The following is a 14,085-nucleotide window of genomic DNA, read 5'->3' as shown; positions in this document are numbered from 1 at the left end:
TTGGAATTTTTTTTTCCTCAAGAGAGAAACCATTTTAAACAAACCATGCGCTCTTTGAGGTCTTCAGCTAAAAACGCCAAAGTGCATCCCGTTCAACCCCCAGTGCACATCCCATTTAGTGTGTTCTTCTTTTCAGGTCGAGATTCCCAACATCCAGAAGCAGAGAAAGCAGCTCGCAAAACTGGTGCTGGACTGGGACTCGGTGAGAGCCAGGTAAGATAAAGCTGCAGAGACGGTGAGGAGCCATCGCCACCCACTGCTGAGCGGGTGGAGTGGAAATCGTCGCAAAGCCACACATTGCTCCTCTGGCCACAGCCTTCAGGCCACATCCTCTCCCGGTCATGGCAGTGGGGGTCTTATTAGACTACCCTGTCCTCTGCGAGCAAGGAGAACTCAAAAATAAGGAAAACTAACTGGGTGCTAGTGGCTCGTGCCAGGAATCCTGGCTACTCGGGGGGCCGAGGTCTGAAGATTGCAGGAGTTCAAAGCCAGCCTCCCAGGCAGGAAAGTACTTCCAGTTACCTTCCCAAAAGCGGAGTTACAGCTTAAGGGGTAAAATACTAGCCGTAAGCAAAAAAGCTGATGGACAGCACCCAAGTCCTGTGTTCAAGCCCCAGACCAGTGTACACACACACACACATGCACACGCGCGCGCACACACACACACACAGTTGCCCACAGTGCACAAGGACCAGTGTACACACACACACACACACACACACACAGAGTTGCCCACAGTGCACAAGGTGCTGGCTTCATCACCAGCACCGCAGACAAATGCAGAATAGTGCGTAAGTGCAGGAGCGGGGTTGTCCACCAGCCAGACTCTCCTTACCGAAACAGGAGGCCTTGCTGACCCCCTCACACCTGCCAGTCCTCACTGCAAGTCTGTGCAGCGCACGGCAAAGCAGGTATGGGTTCTGTGTGTCAGCTCCACCAATGGTACCCTTAGAAAGTGGCCCTCCACAGGGTTGGATTGAGTATCGGGGATACTGCTGGCTTAACTAACATCCGCTTTATCTGGGGGAAGAAGCAGCCCCAGGCCATCGAACGTAAAGATCCTCGTTTACGCAACATTGAGGCATTCATGCATAGCACAGTTATCAAGCAAGAGTGTGGCTTGCTGGACACCTGCTGCTTGCCAGGTATTGATCTCCAAACTCCAGATATCAGCCTATTGGGTTCTCCCACCAGACCCCGTTCTTTCGCTCCTCTATTTTTAACAGTCCCGGGCCCTGTCGGGCTTTGTGCAAAAGCCCCCAACACCAGTGGGAGAGGAAACTTCTTTCCCCACATAAGGGAGCTGCCTGCCTTTCCAGCCCACGTGACTTGCTCCACACCAGGCCTTAGAAATAATAAATGGCGAAGCTAGAATTGGGACACAGTGTCTGCTATCTCCATATCACCTGTACACACGTGACCGGAATCCTGTGTGACAGGACGGGAGTGCAGGCCACCCTGACATACATTTTTTAAATTAACATTATTTATTAGCACTGGGCATGGTGACCCACACCTGTCATCCTGCCTACTCAGGAGGCTGAAATCTGAAGCTTACAATTCCAAGCCAGCCTGGGCAGGAAAGTTGATGAGACACTCATCTCCAATGAACTACTAAAAAGCCAGAAGCAGAGCTGTGGGCTCAAGTGAAATTCAGGGACAGCACCTAGGCTAGCACCCAGAAAAAAAAAAAAAAAAAAGTTACATAATACATGTGCTCCTGTACGCTAAATATATTCATGCATGCTGCTCTGTTATACATATTACAAAGGGCCTCGGTTGTGACATCTCCGTATATGCATATAAGGTACTCCCTCCGCCCTCACTCCCTCTACCTGCTTCTTCATCTCTTTCCCTCATTCTTGAAATAGTTTTAGCAGGCTTCATTATTTTACCCTCATACATACATATAAAGCAGTTCCTCTGTACTCACCTTCCTCCCCCCTCCTCCCTGTTTCACCTGCTCCCAGCACAGCCTGTCTGTCCTTCTCTCCCCAATGGACAATTGTTTCCTCAAACAAGGAAGAACATTCGACTGGTTTAACAAGGCTGTCAGTGTCCCTCCCTGGAGCTGATTGAACAACATTACAGAGATTTATCTGCCAGGAGTTAACTCATTTCAAGTACACGTACCTCCTAGAAGACTTACAGAGTCTCCACCTGCTATTCACGGGGCTTACTCACTGAATTAACTCAAGTAGGTATTAGAGAAACTGAACAGCTGGCCGTTCTTCGTTACCTCTTCCCGCACCGCCCTGCAGGGATGTTAGGTAGGAATCCAGTATGTGCGTACACACACACATTCGTCTTTGTTCTCGCTCAGACTCCCTGCGTCATTCTGCACGGGGATCAGTGTTGGTCATCTCAGTTTCACAGGTGGGCCCTGAGCCACAGGCAGGCCAAGTTGCTAACAGGGTAACACAGCTCGTTAGGTTGAGCTGCTCTTCACACTAGAGCGTGGCTCTTCAGGGAGTGCAGCACTGGTTTGTTGCTTGGGATGACCTGCTGCTGTCTGTGCCTTTTCAGAAATGTGAAGTGGGCAGAACACAATGTAATAGGGCAGTGCAGTAAGAGGGAGTAGCATGCTAGCCTTGGTTTTGTGTTTAGCTTTCCACAGAACCAGACAGTGCCGAATACAACCAAGCTCAAAGCACTTGAAAATGAGGTCTGCATGGCTGAAACTAGTCACAAGTCACAGATGGCAGGAAGATACATCCTAGGCAGTGCGCAAGAGCAGGCGCTGGTTTCCAGAGGCACAAGGAATGTTCTAGACCAGAGCAGGGCAGCAAAGGGGTGCTTTGTTGGCAAGGATTCTGTGCCGAGCACTGCACAGCTGCTTCAGCAGCAGGGTTTGTATGAGACAGGAGATGTCTGATGGCACTCAGAGCAGATACCCACAGCACGGGAGGGTCCTGTCATGGTGGAACACTCACATCTCCTCTTAGAGGATAAACTCAAAGAGAAGCAGCCATCCTGGGTTCTGATACCTGTCATGAGCAGTATCTGTTCTGGGGAGGGGCCTACCTCCACCCCGTGCAGTTGAAGATGCATAGCCGTGTCAGACTGGCTGCCTCTTTGTTTTCGCAGGTGGAACCAAGCTCACAAGTCTTCAGGAGCCAACTTTCAGGGGCTTCCATCAAAAATAGATACCCTCAAGGAAGAGATGGACGAAGCTGGAAATAAAGTCGAGCAGTGCAAGGTATGAGACGCCTAGTCATGGCAGCGATCATCGTCTGCTGACGGGTGACTGTGTCAACCCTTCCCGTATGAAGGGTCTAGGTCTCCAGGACTTGCATCTTTGTGCGCAACGTGCCTGTACTACCTCCCTGCCATGCTAGCCCAAGGCCTCCCTTTCTGGTCTGAGTCCTCGTGAATGCCAGACTCAGCCATGTTGGCTACCATGCTGGTACAAGTCTACCTGGTTATTCCATCCCTACCTTCCATTCACGCACAACATTGTGAGTCTTTGTTTCTTTTCCTTTTATCTTTTTTTTTTTTTTTTTGAGGCAGGCTGGAGATTCAGGAAATTTACTTTCTTGTTTTGCCAGTTATTTTATAAATGTATTTATTCTTCATAACTAGCATTTCCAGATTTATCATAAATGGGATAGTCTTCACATTAACTTATGTACCTTGATGTCCAAAACAGAAAGCAATATCTATTTTAAACGCAAAAGAAGTTATATATGTGTATTTTCCAATAAATGTAAATTTTTCTGTATATGTATAAGAACAATATATGCACACACATACATACAAAAATTGAAAAAAAATACATATATACCCATTTGCCTAATCTGTCCTTCCTTAAGTTACCGAGTTTTTACGTGAATGATTTCTTTAGATATTAAAAAGAATAAAAGTAAACATTAAGTCTTCCACCATTCTCTTCCTTCTATCTAATTTCTTCTGTACTTGATAGAAAATTGCTCTTCCTAATGTCTTTAATTCCAGACACATGCCCATGTGTACCCACACATTCGATGACAGTCAAAAGAGGACATTTTTCTCCTTTTTTTTTTTTTTTTTTTTTTTGTTTAAATCAAGTGGTAATCTACTATAAGTAGTGCCCCATACATCCTCTTGCTTCCTAGCAAGGAATTGAAAAACATACTTTGGAAATGGTTCCCATGTCAAGACATAAGATGCTTATTCTTTTTGTCCTACCCTGGTATGGTGGCAGCAGTGGTTTAGTGAACATTTAATCTGTGGCTTCTTCCATCACTTTTCTGTCTGAGGCCTCACAGATCACCTCAGACCATGCTTCCATTCATCTTTCTCATGCTGTGTTTCTTCTGCTTACCCAGGATCAGCTCGCAGCAGACATGTACAACTTCATGGCCAGAGAAGGGGAGTACGGAAAATTTTTCGTTACGGTAAGTGCCGGCCCTTGAGAAAAATCTTAGCCCATTGTAAAAATCGAGTCCTTTTTAGTTTATTTGCAAACTGAGTTCATTTTTTGAGTTTTGCTCAGCCACTGTGTGTGTGTGCATCCGACGCTAACGTTACTTTTGTTTTTGAATGTGGGTCTGTTCTCAGTTATTAGAAGCACAAGCAGATTACCATAGAAAAGCATTAGCAGTCTTAGAAAAGGCCCTTCCCGAAATGCGAGCCCATCAAGGTAACGTAACCTGCGTGCTGGCTGATGCCTTTCTTGCCGCTGCCCCTCTGCCTCTCTTCTTCTCTGCATGCATTTCCTCTGGGTGGAGGCTCTCTGCCAAGCCAGGTGCTGCTCCCAGCACCCGTCCATCTTCCTTGCTGCATCCTCTAATATCTTCCAAACCCAAATTAACACACTAACGGAACACTTTGCAGTTCTTTCAAACCTTCCCTCGAAGGGATAACTCAGGGGGTGTGTAGGTCTGTCTGTCCTCCTACAAGCTTGAAAAGTTGGAGCATCCAGTCACTTTTCCAAGCCAACTGCTGGTTCTGCAGTGCTCAGTTCTGGCCCTGTGTCTCCAAGAGTGGCCATCAGTCTGGGAGGGGGGCGGGGAAGAAGTTCAGCTTTCCAGGAGAGAACTTTTGTACTTGACTCCACACATGAGTGTTGATGGAGTCATAGACCACGGCCCCCATTTTGGACTCCTTTGTCGACACAAGGCTTTTGTTCTTATCAGTACTGATATTTTACCCACCATATTCAAGCACGTTGCAGGTTCTATTCCACAAATGGATTGAACCTTCCCTTGATGTTTACCTTTAAGTGGGATGTGTACACCTATTGGTTTGCTTGTCGATTTTGTTTTGTTTGCCTCCCTAAAGCCCTTGCCTCTCCTTCTGTGAGATTTGCCATCAGTGCTCACCAGCAGAAATGAGCAGGAGGTGCTCTGTCCTCTTCAAGTCTGTCGCCTTTGCCCCTCAGTGTCTGAGGGGGAGTGGCCTCATCTGCATATAACCTGCCCGTATTCTTCTGTGTACTTTGTCATCTCTAGATTATTATACTGTAGAGTGCAGTGTAAATGCTGTGTAAATAGTAGTTCCGTTGTAGGGTTTAGAGAATAACGACAAAACAGTAAAGTTTCTCCATATTCAGGAGAGAGCAGTTTCGTTGCTGGGTATTTTCAGTCCACAGCTGGCTGAATGTGGAGAGCCAGCTGCCTTTTGCTTGCGGTGTAGACCTGACATTTGGAGTTTAAGTTCACCCTGCAGAGCCACGGGTTTGAACCGCAGAGATCAGGCCAGCCATTGAATGTAGCGACCATGTGATTGTGCCGTATGGGTGACAGTGGAAGGTAGGTTCTGTGGATGTGCATGTGCACTGGCCCCTTGAACTTCAGGAAGTCCCAACAGTTTTTAGCCTTGTGCCTGAAAGCTTTTGGATGATGGAATAAGATTCTCTGTTTTGACTGACCCTGGCCCTGAGTAATCTCAGTTGTAATGCACCTCATTACTTGGCCATTCTTCATAGGATGAGCTTCTCTTGGTTCTAAAAAACATCGTTTCCCAGTGTATAGCAATGGTGTTGAGCAGCAGACATACAGAATTGAGAACTTGGGCTTATGAGGTAGCCACTGTGTGCTGAGTGCTGCGTGGAGCAGAAAGATGGACATCAATGTTGTAGCTTTTGAGTGGCTGAAGTCTAATTGGGAAGTTCCCCATCCACCAATCAGGGAAGGATGGCTTCCCAGGCAGCTGGTTCTGTCGTTTTCCTTGAAGAAATGCAGGAGAATGGGGAGCAGGGCTGGGGATTAGGGTGAACTGTGGAAAACTGGCCTGTAGGGGGCACAGCAGGGGAGGACAGCCATCTCCTCCTGTGTAAAATATACCCCATCCTCTCCCCTCCCGTCTCCTCTTAGTCTTCTCCCTCTAGTCCTGTCTTCTGTCTTCAGAAAGACTCAACTATAATCTGACCCTGCGGTTCCCATGTCCTGGACCTTCTAATGGACGTTTGACCAGCTGCTGGCCTTTCAGTCTCCACATGTCCCAAACTCGGTGCCTTTTACTCGATCTCCTTTTCTTCTGCCAGGCTCTTAGAGACTCCTTTCTACCTTCTCTCCTGCCTCTTAATTTTTCAATCTGGCTTCCCTCTCCACTCTGCTGTTTAAAAAGGAAGTTTGAATGCCCAAACACTGGGCAATCCTGGTGTCTGGCACAGCTAGGCCGTCTCTTCCCTGGCAAAACTTTCTCCTGCTTCAGTTGATGATCATCTCTCATTTGTAGGTCTCACATTTCTACAGTTCTGCCCCCACCTCACCCCCTTTTCTGAGTTGTGTCCTCACCCCTAGGTTCCTCTCTTCCTCCCTCCCTTTACCCCTTCCCTAGACACTCCCTCTCGTCTGCAGCTGAAGCATCGGTTCTCTTGAATGCTGCCCTCCTCTTCCACTCAGTGGTCTGTGCACTCGCCCTGGCCTTCCTTCTTGGTCCCCTTGACACCACCAGGCCTGAAAGCCTGTGCTCTCTTCCCTTCCTCTCTCACATGGCCACCGGGTTCTGTTCATTCTGCCCTGTGCCTGCCTTTTCCCCCCATCCTTCCTGGCCCCTCTACTGCTGTGCTGTCATAGCCTGGTGCCCGAGCTCTGGGATAAAACTCAAGTGTCCAGACTCACCGCTTGTCGCTCTCCACCAGATGTGCTTATCTGCCTCTTAGCCTGTTGATTCTTGTCTCTCTCACTGCTGGGGCTGTGTGAACCCTGTCTCCCAAATCACCCTTGCATTGATGGTCGACACCAGAGGTCGCAAACAGCTGCCGTTCGCTACACGTTTTTTTAATTAGCTGCTGTCATTTTGAATCAAGACACTTCATGTGCCAATCCCCATTTCTGCCTTCTTTTAAATGTTTAAAAGATCTGGTGGCACTTGGGGTGTTTCCCCCCCCCCCGAGACATGTTGATCTGGCTGCTTCCGGGGGGCTCCCCAGCCTGGCCTCTGCCCCAGTCACCACTGGCCATGCAGACAACTGTTTTGTGACCCTTGTGTATACCATCGATCTGCCATGACATAGCAAACGTGTCTTGTCTTGTGGCTGTCACGTGTACATGTATGTCCTGTGTTTTCTTCATGATCCAATTGCTCTCATCCTGAAGGTGGAGTGTCCCTGTGCACTCGGTCCCTCCTGCAGTGCCAGGCACATAGTACGCTGTTCATTTGAGAAACTGGAGTCTGCCCTTTGGAATGTCTCTGGGATGGAGGTTTTCATTCCCACCCCTGCCAGCATTACATGAAGGCAGAGGGCAGCGCACTCTGTGGAGTGTTTCCAGAAAGTTCTAGGAGAGGACGGGCGTAAGCCCAGTTGGTGGGCAGGACCACCAGCTCATTTCCCTTGAGCTTCCGTATGCTTCCCACATGGCGCTGTCTCCCGATCCCACAGGCAGGCCAGACCCAGCCAGGACTTCCCATTCGAAGACCCTAGGTCCAAGTTCAAAACGTGGCTTTCTTATCTGATTGCCCCACTGTGTGTATTTCTGCCGAGCTGCCCCAGCCCCGTGGTGGAAGGGAGCGGGGTTAAATAAAATCCCACACTACTGCTTTCATCCCAGGCTGCGTTCCTGGGGAACTGACGACGCTTCATTGTGTTTTGACTCTGAATCTGTTTGGCAACAGATTGTCTCAGAGACACTGCACCTGGCCCACGTTCCCCTCGACCATCTCCAGTCCTGGGTCACAGAGGTGGGACAATGGTTCCATTTCCATGTGAGGAAGCTCTTTCTCATCCTGTCACTAGAAGGCCAGTCCCGTGCTGCCATGCATGGCTCGGCGACATGGCTTTCCATGAGGAGAGGACGCTCAGACGCACCCTGTGTTCCCACACCAGGCCGCCAGCCTACCTAACGCGTGTTGAAGGCAGGCGGCGCGGGGCCGCGCTCCCACACACGCTAGCCACAGCCGCACACGGCACAGGTGCTGGCTCCTCCCAGAGCCTCGGCTGCCAGTGTTTAGAACACCTCCTTCGGTGGTTGGTTGGGGAGAAAACAGCGTGGGGATGCGTGAGGTTGTGGGGGTGTCTTACAGGCTGTTCACTGCTCTAGATAAGTGGGCAGAGAAGCCCGCCTTCGGGACACCTCTGGAAGAGCACCTGAAGCGCAGCGGGCGTGAGATCGCGCTCCCCATAGAGGCGTGTGTCATGCTGCTCCTGGAGACGGGCATGAAGGAGGAGGTGAGGCAGCCCTTCCTCTCCCAGGGCACCATGCGCGCACCCCCCCCACACACACACACCCCATCCACCCTGTCTTTATTACATAGCCACTGTGGGCATCGTGTGGACCTACAGCTTTCAAACTTTCAAATTGAGACCCACCCTGCACACCGTACTCTTCTGTGCCTCACAGGACCGGGTGAACTCGCCTGAGTGAAGCGTGTTCCGACCTTTTGTGTTCCAGCTGATCGTTGCATGTTAAGCTGTTCATGATGTGGGACGGTGGATTTCATGATGTTGTAACAGACCAGAGCTTCCAGGAGCTCTAGGTTTTAATAACCGTTGACAGCAAGAATCTTGCACCTGTGTGATAAGATGCAATTGATGTTGGAATGCATTTATGCATTTCTTTTATAGGATCCCTACCAGAGAGCCAGGCAGGGCAGTTCTGTTCATTTCTTCTCGTTTAGATAAGTCAACATACAGAGAGGTCACACTGGCACAGAGCTCGATAGAATAATAAGTCTTTTTTTTTTTTTTCCTTTAAAAAAAACTTTAGTTTTTCTTTTTGGTCCGTTGTGGGGCTTGAACTCAGGGCCCGGGCCCTGTCCCTGAGCTCTTTTGCTCAGGGCTAGTACTGTGCCACTTGAGCCACCGCACCACTTTGGCTTTTTGAGCAGTTAATTGGAGTCCCACAGCCAGCCTGAGCTGGCTTCAAACCAGGATCCTCAGATCTCAGCCTCCTGAGTACCTAGGATTAAAGGCATGGGCCACCAGTGCCCGGCTAAAAAACTTTTTATGAAAGTTTTATGTAACATGCATACAGGAAAGTGTGTGCGGCCGGGCACCGGTGGCTCACGCCTATAATCCTAGCTACTCAGGAGGCTGAGATCTGAGAATCGCGGTTCAAAGCCAGCCCGGGCAGAAAAGACCGTGAGACTCCTATCTCCAATAAACCACTAGAAAACCGGAAGTGGCGCTGTAGCTCAAGTGGTAGAGCGCTCGCCTTGAGCTGAAGAGCTGAGGGACAGCGCCCAGGCCCAGAGTTCAAGCCCCATGACCGACAAAAAAAAAAGAAAAGTGTGTGCATTGCAGTGTGAACAGCTTTAAGGAATTACACAGGCAAAAACTCACCCATCCAACCACACCAGGTCCAGGACTGCTCCACTTGCTGATAAGTCATGGTTGATGCTTTTCATCGGGAGCCACTTCCGCTTCCCCACCGGTATTTGGCAAACTGTTGAGACATGTTGATCTTAGTAACTTGGTTGGCCGTAGTGTCGAAGACTAAAAATCGAGGGTGCTGTTAAACAGCCCACAATGCACAGGGCGTCCCCTCCCCTACCTCCCCCACTCCCTCCAGTGAAGAATTACCCAGACCGAAGTGTCAGGAGTGTCCAGGCCCTAAAACCCTGCCCACATCAATTTGCTTGAAACTCAAGTCTTTCAACTCCTGGTCCAGTGTCCCTACTCCTGCCTGTCTTGGTTGATACTTCATGTATTGTTATTTTCCTCCATTTTCTTAGTGTCATTTGGGCAGGGGTGACTAGCAGCCTGGTCTAACACATTTTTTCTTAAGATGTCAACATTTTTGTATGTGAGTGTGAGACAGATTCTCAATATGTAGCCCAGGCTGGCCTCAAACTTGGGATTTTTCTTCCTCAGCCTCCTGACTGCTAGGATTACTGGTATGAGCCATTATGGCTAGCCTTGAGATAGTAATTTTTTGAGGTGATTTTACTGTTACTACTAAGGTGTTGTACAGAGGGGTTACCATTTCATAATTCAGGTAATAAGTGCATTTCTTTTTTTGGACATTGTCACCCCTTGCTTTAGTTTTCCCCGGTTTCCCCCATCCCATCCCTGCCCACAGGACTGCATAGTTCATCTTCCACATAGTGTCTATTGGTTACCATGACTGCATTTGTTCACCCTTCCCTCTATTTCTGCGCCCAATGCTAATATTTTTTAAATCCTAAATTTAGAGAATCTATAGCAGTCAGTGTTAGAAATATAAACCTTTTGTGGAAGTTTAAAAAGGCCTTTTAAACAGAGACAGATTGAGAGCTTGCATTAAAAACAGACTTCTAGCATGGTGGCTTACCTTGTAATCCTAGCACTAGAGCAGCTGAGGCAGGATTTAGAATTTGAGACCACTTTGGGCTACACAATGAGTCCTTGTCTCAAAATAACAAAAACCAAGGTGAATGGGCTGCTTTCTGCCCAACCAGGCAATCTAGGTGAATACATAGGTCTCCCTATTTCTTGGGGCAGCCCTGTGAGGCAGGCTGGCTGGCCAGCTGGCCAGCAGGCAGACAGACAGGCTGACTGGCTGACTGTCCTCGTGGATGGAGGCGAGCTGAAGTTCCATCAGAACCCGCAGCCTCTTGGTAAGAGACTCACAACCTACACTTGACATTGATGGCTTTTCTTTGTCTTCAGGGTCTTTTCCGAATTGGAGCCGGAGCCTCCAAGTTAAAGAAGCTGAAAGCTGCTTTAGACTGTTCTACTTCTCACCTGGATGAGTTCTATTCAGACCCCCACGCCGTCGCAGGTGAGCTCTAACGAGTCCCTCAAGTCAAGCTGCTACTCGGAAAGCTGAGATGAGTGGAAAAGCTAAGGGACAGTGCTAAGGTCCTGAGTTCAAGCCTCACTACTGACAAAAAACCAAATAGCAACAACAGAAAACAAAGTCAAGCTGCCCTCAAAGTCTGAGCAAGTCCTAACTTGGGCAGATCATCTGTTAAAAAATATAGTTTTATTTGTCAAAATGAAACTCCTAATAAAATTCCCGATGCAAAGCCAGCCTATAAGACTCTCATCTCCAATAAACTACTCAGGAAAAACCCAGAAGTGGTGCTGTGGCTCAAGTGGTAGAGCGCTGGCCTTGAGCTGAAGCAAGTCAGGGACAGCTCCCAGGCCCAGAGTTCAAGCCCCAGGACTGACACACACATACCAAAAACTCCCTTTGTAATGGAGTATACACACACACACACACACACACACACCTACCTTCTTATTATCTTTATCTAAGTTTATTTCCTCCCGCTTTCCCCTTACTGAGTAAAGGTGGAGATAGCTCATAACGCCATTGTTGGAGACCTACTTCTTCCCTCTTCTCATCCCCACAGACCATGTCTGTTAAGAGAATTTAAGCATAACTTCATTCTCTAACCACTCCTCCTGCCAAAGTATGGTTTGTTCTGTATAACTCAGAAGATTGTGACTGAGATAATGTCAGTTTGCAAAAACATGCGCTCCCAAGATCTCCAGGCACCTCCATTTCATAGCCAAGGTGTTAATGGTTGCAGGTGCTTTGAAGTCCTATTTGCGGGAATTGCCTGAACCCTTGATGACTTTTCATCTCTACGAGGAATGGACACAAGTTGCAAGGTGAGTTTAAAGAACACAGCTTTAAAAGTAAAGAGACAGGATGGAGGAGGTGGAGCTGTGGCTCAAGTGGTAGAGTGCCAGCCCTGAGCAAGAAAGCTAAAGGACAGCGCCCAGGCTCCAGTTCAAGCCCCAGTACTGGCACCCAAAAGGAGGATAAAATACTGTGCCCCATTTGCAAGGCATTTTTATCCTCAGACTTTATAATTAACACGAAAATAGCACGTGTCCCAGATCTAGTTACATTGAGAATGAAAATTTCAGGTATTAATATTAGTATGGGAAGCTTCCAAGTTATGCCTTGGGTTAAACATACCTGACTTACCTGATTGAAGATGCATAATGGCACCCTCATTAATGAACTGACCCATCGCAAATCCTCTTTACGTTGAAGAAAGCCCTGTCGCTGGACAAGAGTCCTACTGCTATATGCCTGTCAGGCGGCTTGCAAATTCACCTGGACAGTAAGGGGGACATCTTTACACTGATGAAGTGTCTCGAATCCTTGCTGTGTACTAAAGGCCATACTAATCTTGACAGCTGTCACCTCCTGTAATCCTTAGTGTTGTAAGAGGCTGATGTTACTGTTCTCACTTACAGATGAGGCAATGGGGGGGCTTGGGGAGGAGTAGGGCTGAGGCCAGGGCAGTAATGGGCACCCACCCCATATCTGCCCATTCTCTGGCCCTTTCTCTCCCCACCCCACCCTGCCACCGCTCCCCCTGCCACCCCCCCCCCCCCAGGCTTAACTCTATCAAGGAAGAGTTGGTTTTGAGCAGGACAAGTCTTTCATAGAGAATTGTTGGAGTTTCTTGGTCAGCCGGCCAGTGTCATTGTTCTGACCTGCCTTCTCTCCCAGGTCCCTAAATCATTACCTCTGATGCTCCCCTCCTCTCCCCTGTCCCCATCTGCCCATCACACAGGCCGTGATTTGATGGCCCCTGAGCCATTTTTTCTTGTCACTTACACATCATCCCATATTGCTTTTCCCAGATGCCTGCAGAATCGTGCTTTGTCCCTTATAGGTGAGGTTTTTAAGTTCAGAGCCACGTTTGTAGTCTTTATTCTACCCTACGAACCCAGTTAGGGCCTAGCCTGTGACTGTGTTAAACGAACCCAACCATCACTTCTAGGTAGGCGAGTTGTAGCCTTTCTTTTATTGGGTGGTTTCCTTGTGCCTTCCTGAGCTCAATTTTTCTCTAGTTCCTGAGAGGAAATAACCTCTTAGGCATCTGTCAGTGTATTATTTCATAGTTGAGAAATGTCAGCATAGACCTCCACTGTATGGGTAACATATGGGCTGATCTCTTAACATGTAACATGTAGATATATTTTCTTTTTTTTTCTTTTTTTGCCAATCCTGGGCCTTGCCCTCAGGGCCTAGGCACTGTCCCTGAGCTTCATTTTTTTTGGGGGGGGGAAGGGGAGGCGTCCGGTTGTGGGGCCTGAACTCTGGGCTTGGGCACTGTCCCTCAGTTCTTCAGCTCAAGGCTAGCGCTCTACCACTTGAGCCACAGCGCCACTTCGGCTTTTTGCTTATGTGGTGCTGAGGAATCGAACCCAGGGCCTCATGCATGCAAGGCAAGCGCTCTGCCGCTGAGGCACCTTCCCAGCCCCATCCCTGAGCTTCTTTTGCTCAAGGCTAACACTCTTACCACTTGAGCTATGATGCCTCTTCCAGCTTTTTCTGTGTATGAGGTGCTGAGGAATCGAACCCAAGATTTCATGTATGTAAGGCAAGCACTCTACCACCAAGCCACCTTCCCAGCCCTGTAGATATATCTTCACTTCTGTTGTATAGATATCACCGGGACACCTTCTAGCACTGCCCTTTCTAGTGGGCAGAGCTGACTGCTCCACAAACCCTGCTGTGTCCCTCTTCTGCATCTCTGAACATTGGTGCCTTGAAGTTTACTTTGTGGCCAGGGCTCCACAGCAGAATGGGCCTCTGGGCCTGGAGACTTTAAGCAGCCTTGAGAGCGGGAAAGACTGACCAGAAGTCCGGGCGCCTTGAGCGTGGCAGCTGATCTGTGGCTGGGCTCTCTTTGGTATAAGGAAATCCAGGCTCCAGAAAGCATCCATTAGCATGCATGTTTTCTAGACTGAACCCTCTGTGGAGCTCT

General features: G+C 48.7%; 1 protein-coding gene across 1 annotated transcript in view; it reads left to right on the top strand.

Annotated features, from left to right (window-relative positions):
- Arhgap17 (Rho GTPase activating protein 17) overlaps positions 1-14,085 on the top strand; it is an 86,950-nt gene that overhangs the window by 50,351 nt on the left and 22,514 nt on the right. Inside the window, 7 exon segments of the mRNA XM_042689769.1 lie at positions 137-213; positions 3,088-3,199; positions 4,308-4,376; positions 4,540-4,621; positions 8,466-8,593; positions 11,015-11,126; positions 11,884-11,965. Of these exon segments, the coding sequence (XP_042545703.1) occupies positions 137-213; positions 3,088-3,199; positions 4,308-4,376; positions 4,540-4,621; positions 8,466-8,593; positions 11,015-11,126; positions 11,884-11,965 (662 nt within the window).

This window comes from Dipodomys spectabilis, unplaced genomic scaffold (genome assembly GCF_019054845.1).
Source record: "Dipodomys spectabilis isolate Male_0828 unplaced genomic scaffold, ASM1905484v1 ptg000127l, whole genome shotgun sequence".
In the NCBI taxonomy this organism is placed as follows: domain Eukaryota; kingdom Metazoa; phylum Chordata; class Mammalia; order Rodentia; family Heteromyidae; genus Dipodomys; species Dipodomys spectabilis.
The sequence above is the reverse complement of the archived record's forward strand: the minus strand, read 5'-3'. Positions and strand labels throughout refer to the sequence as shown.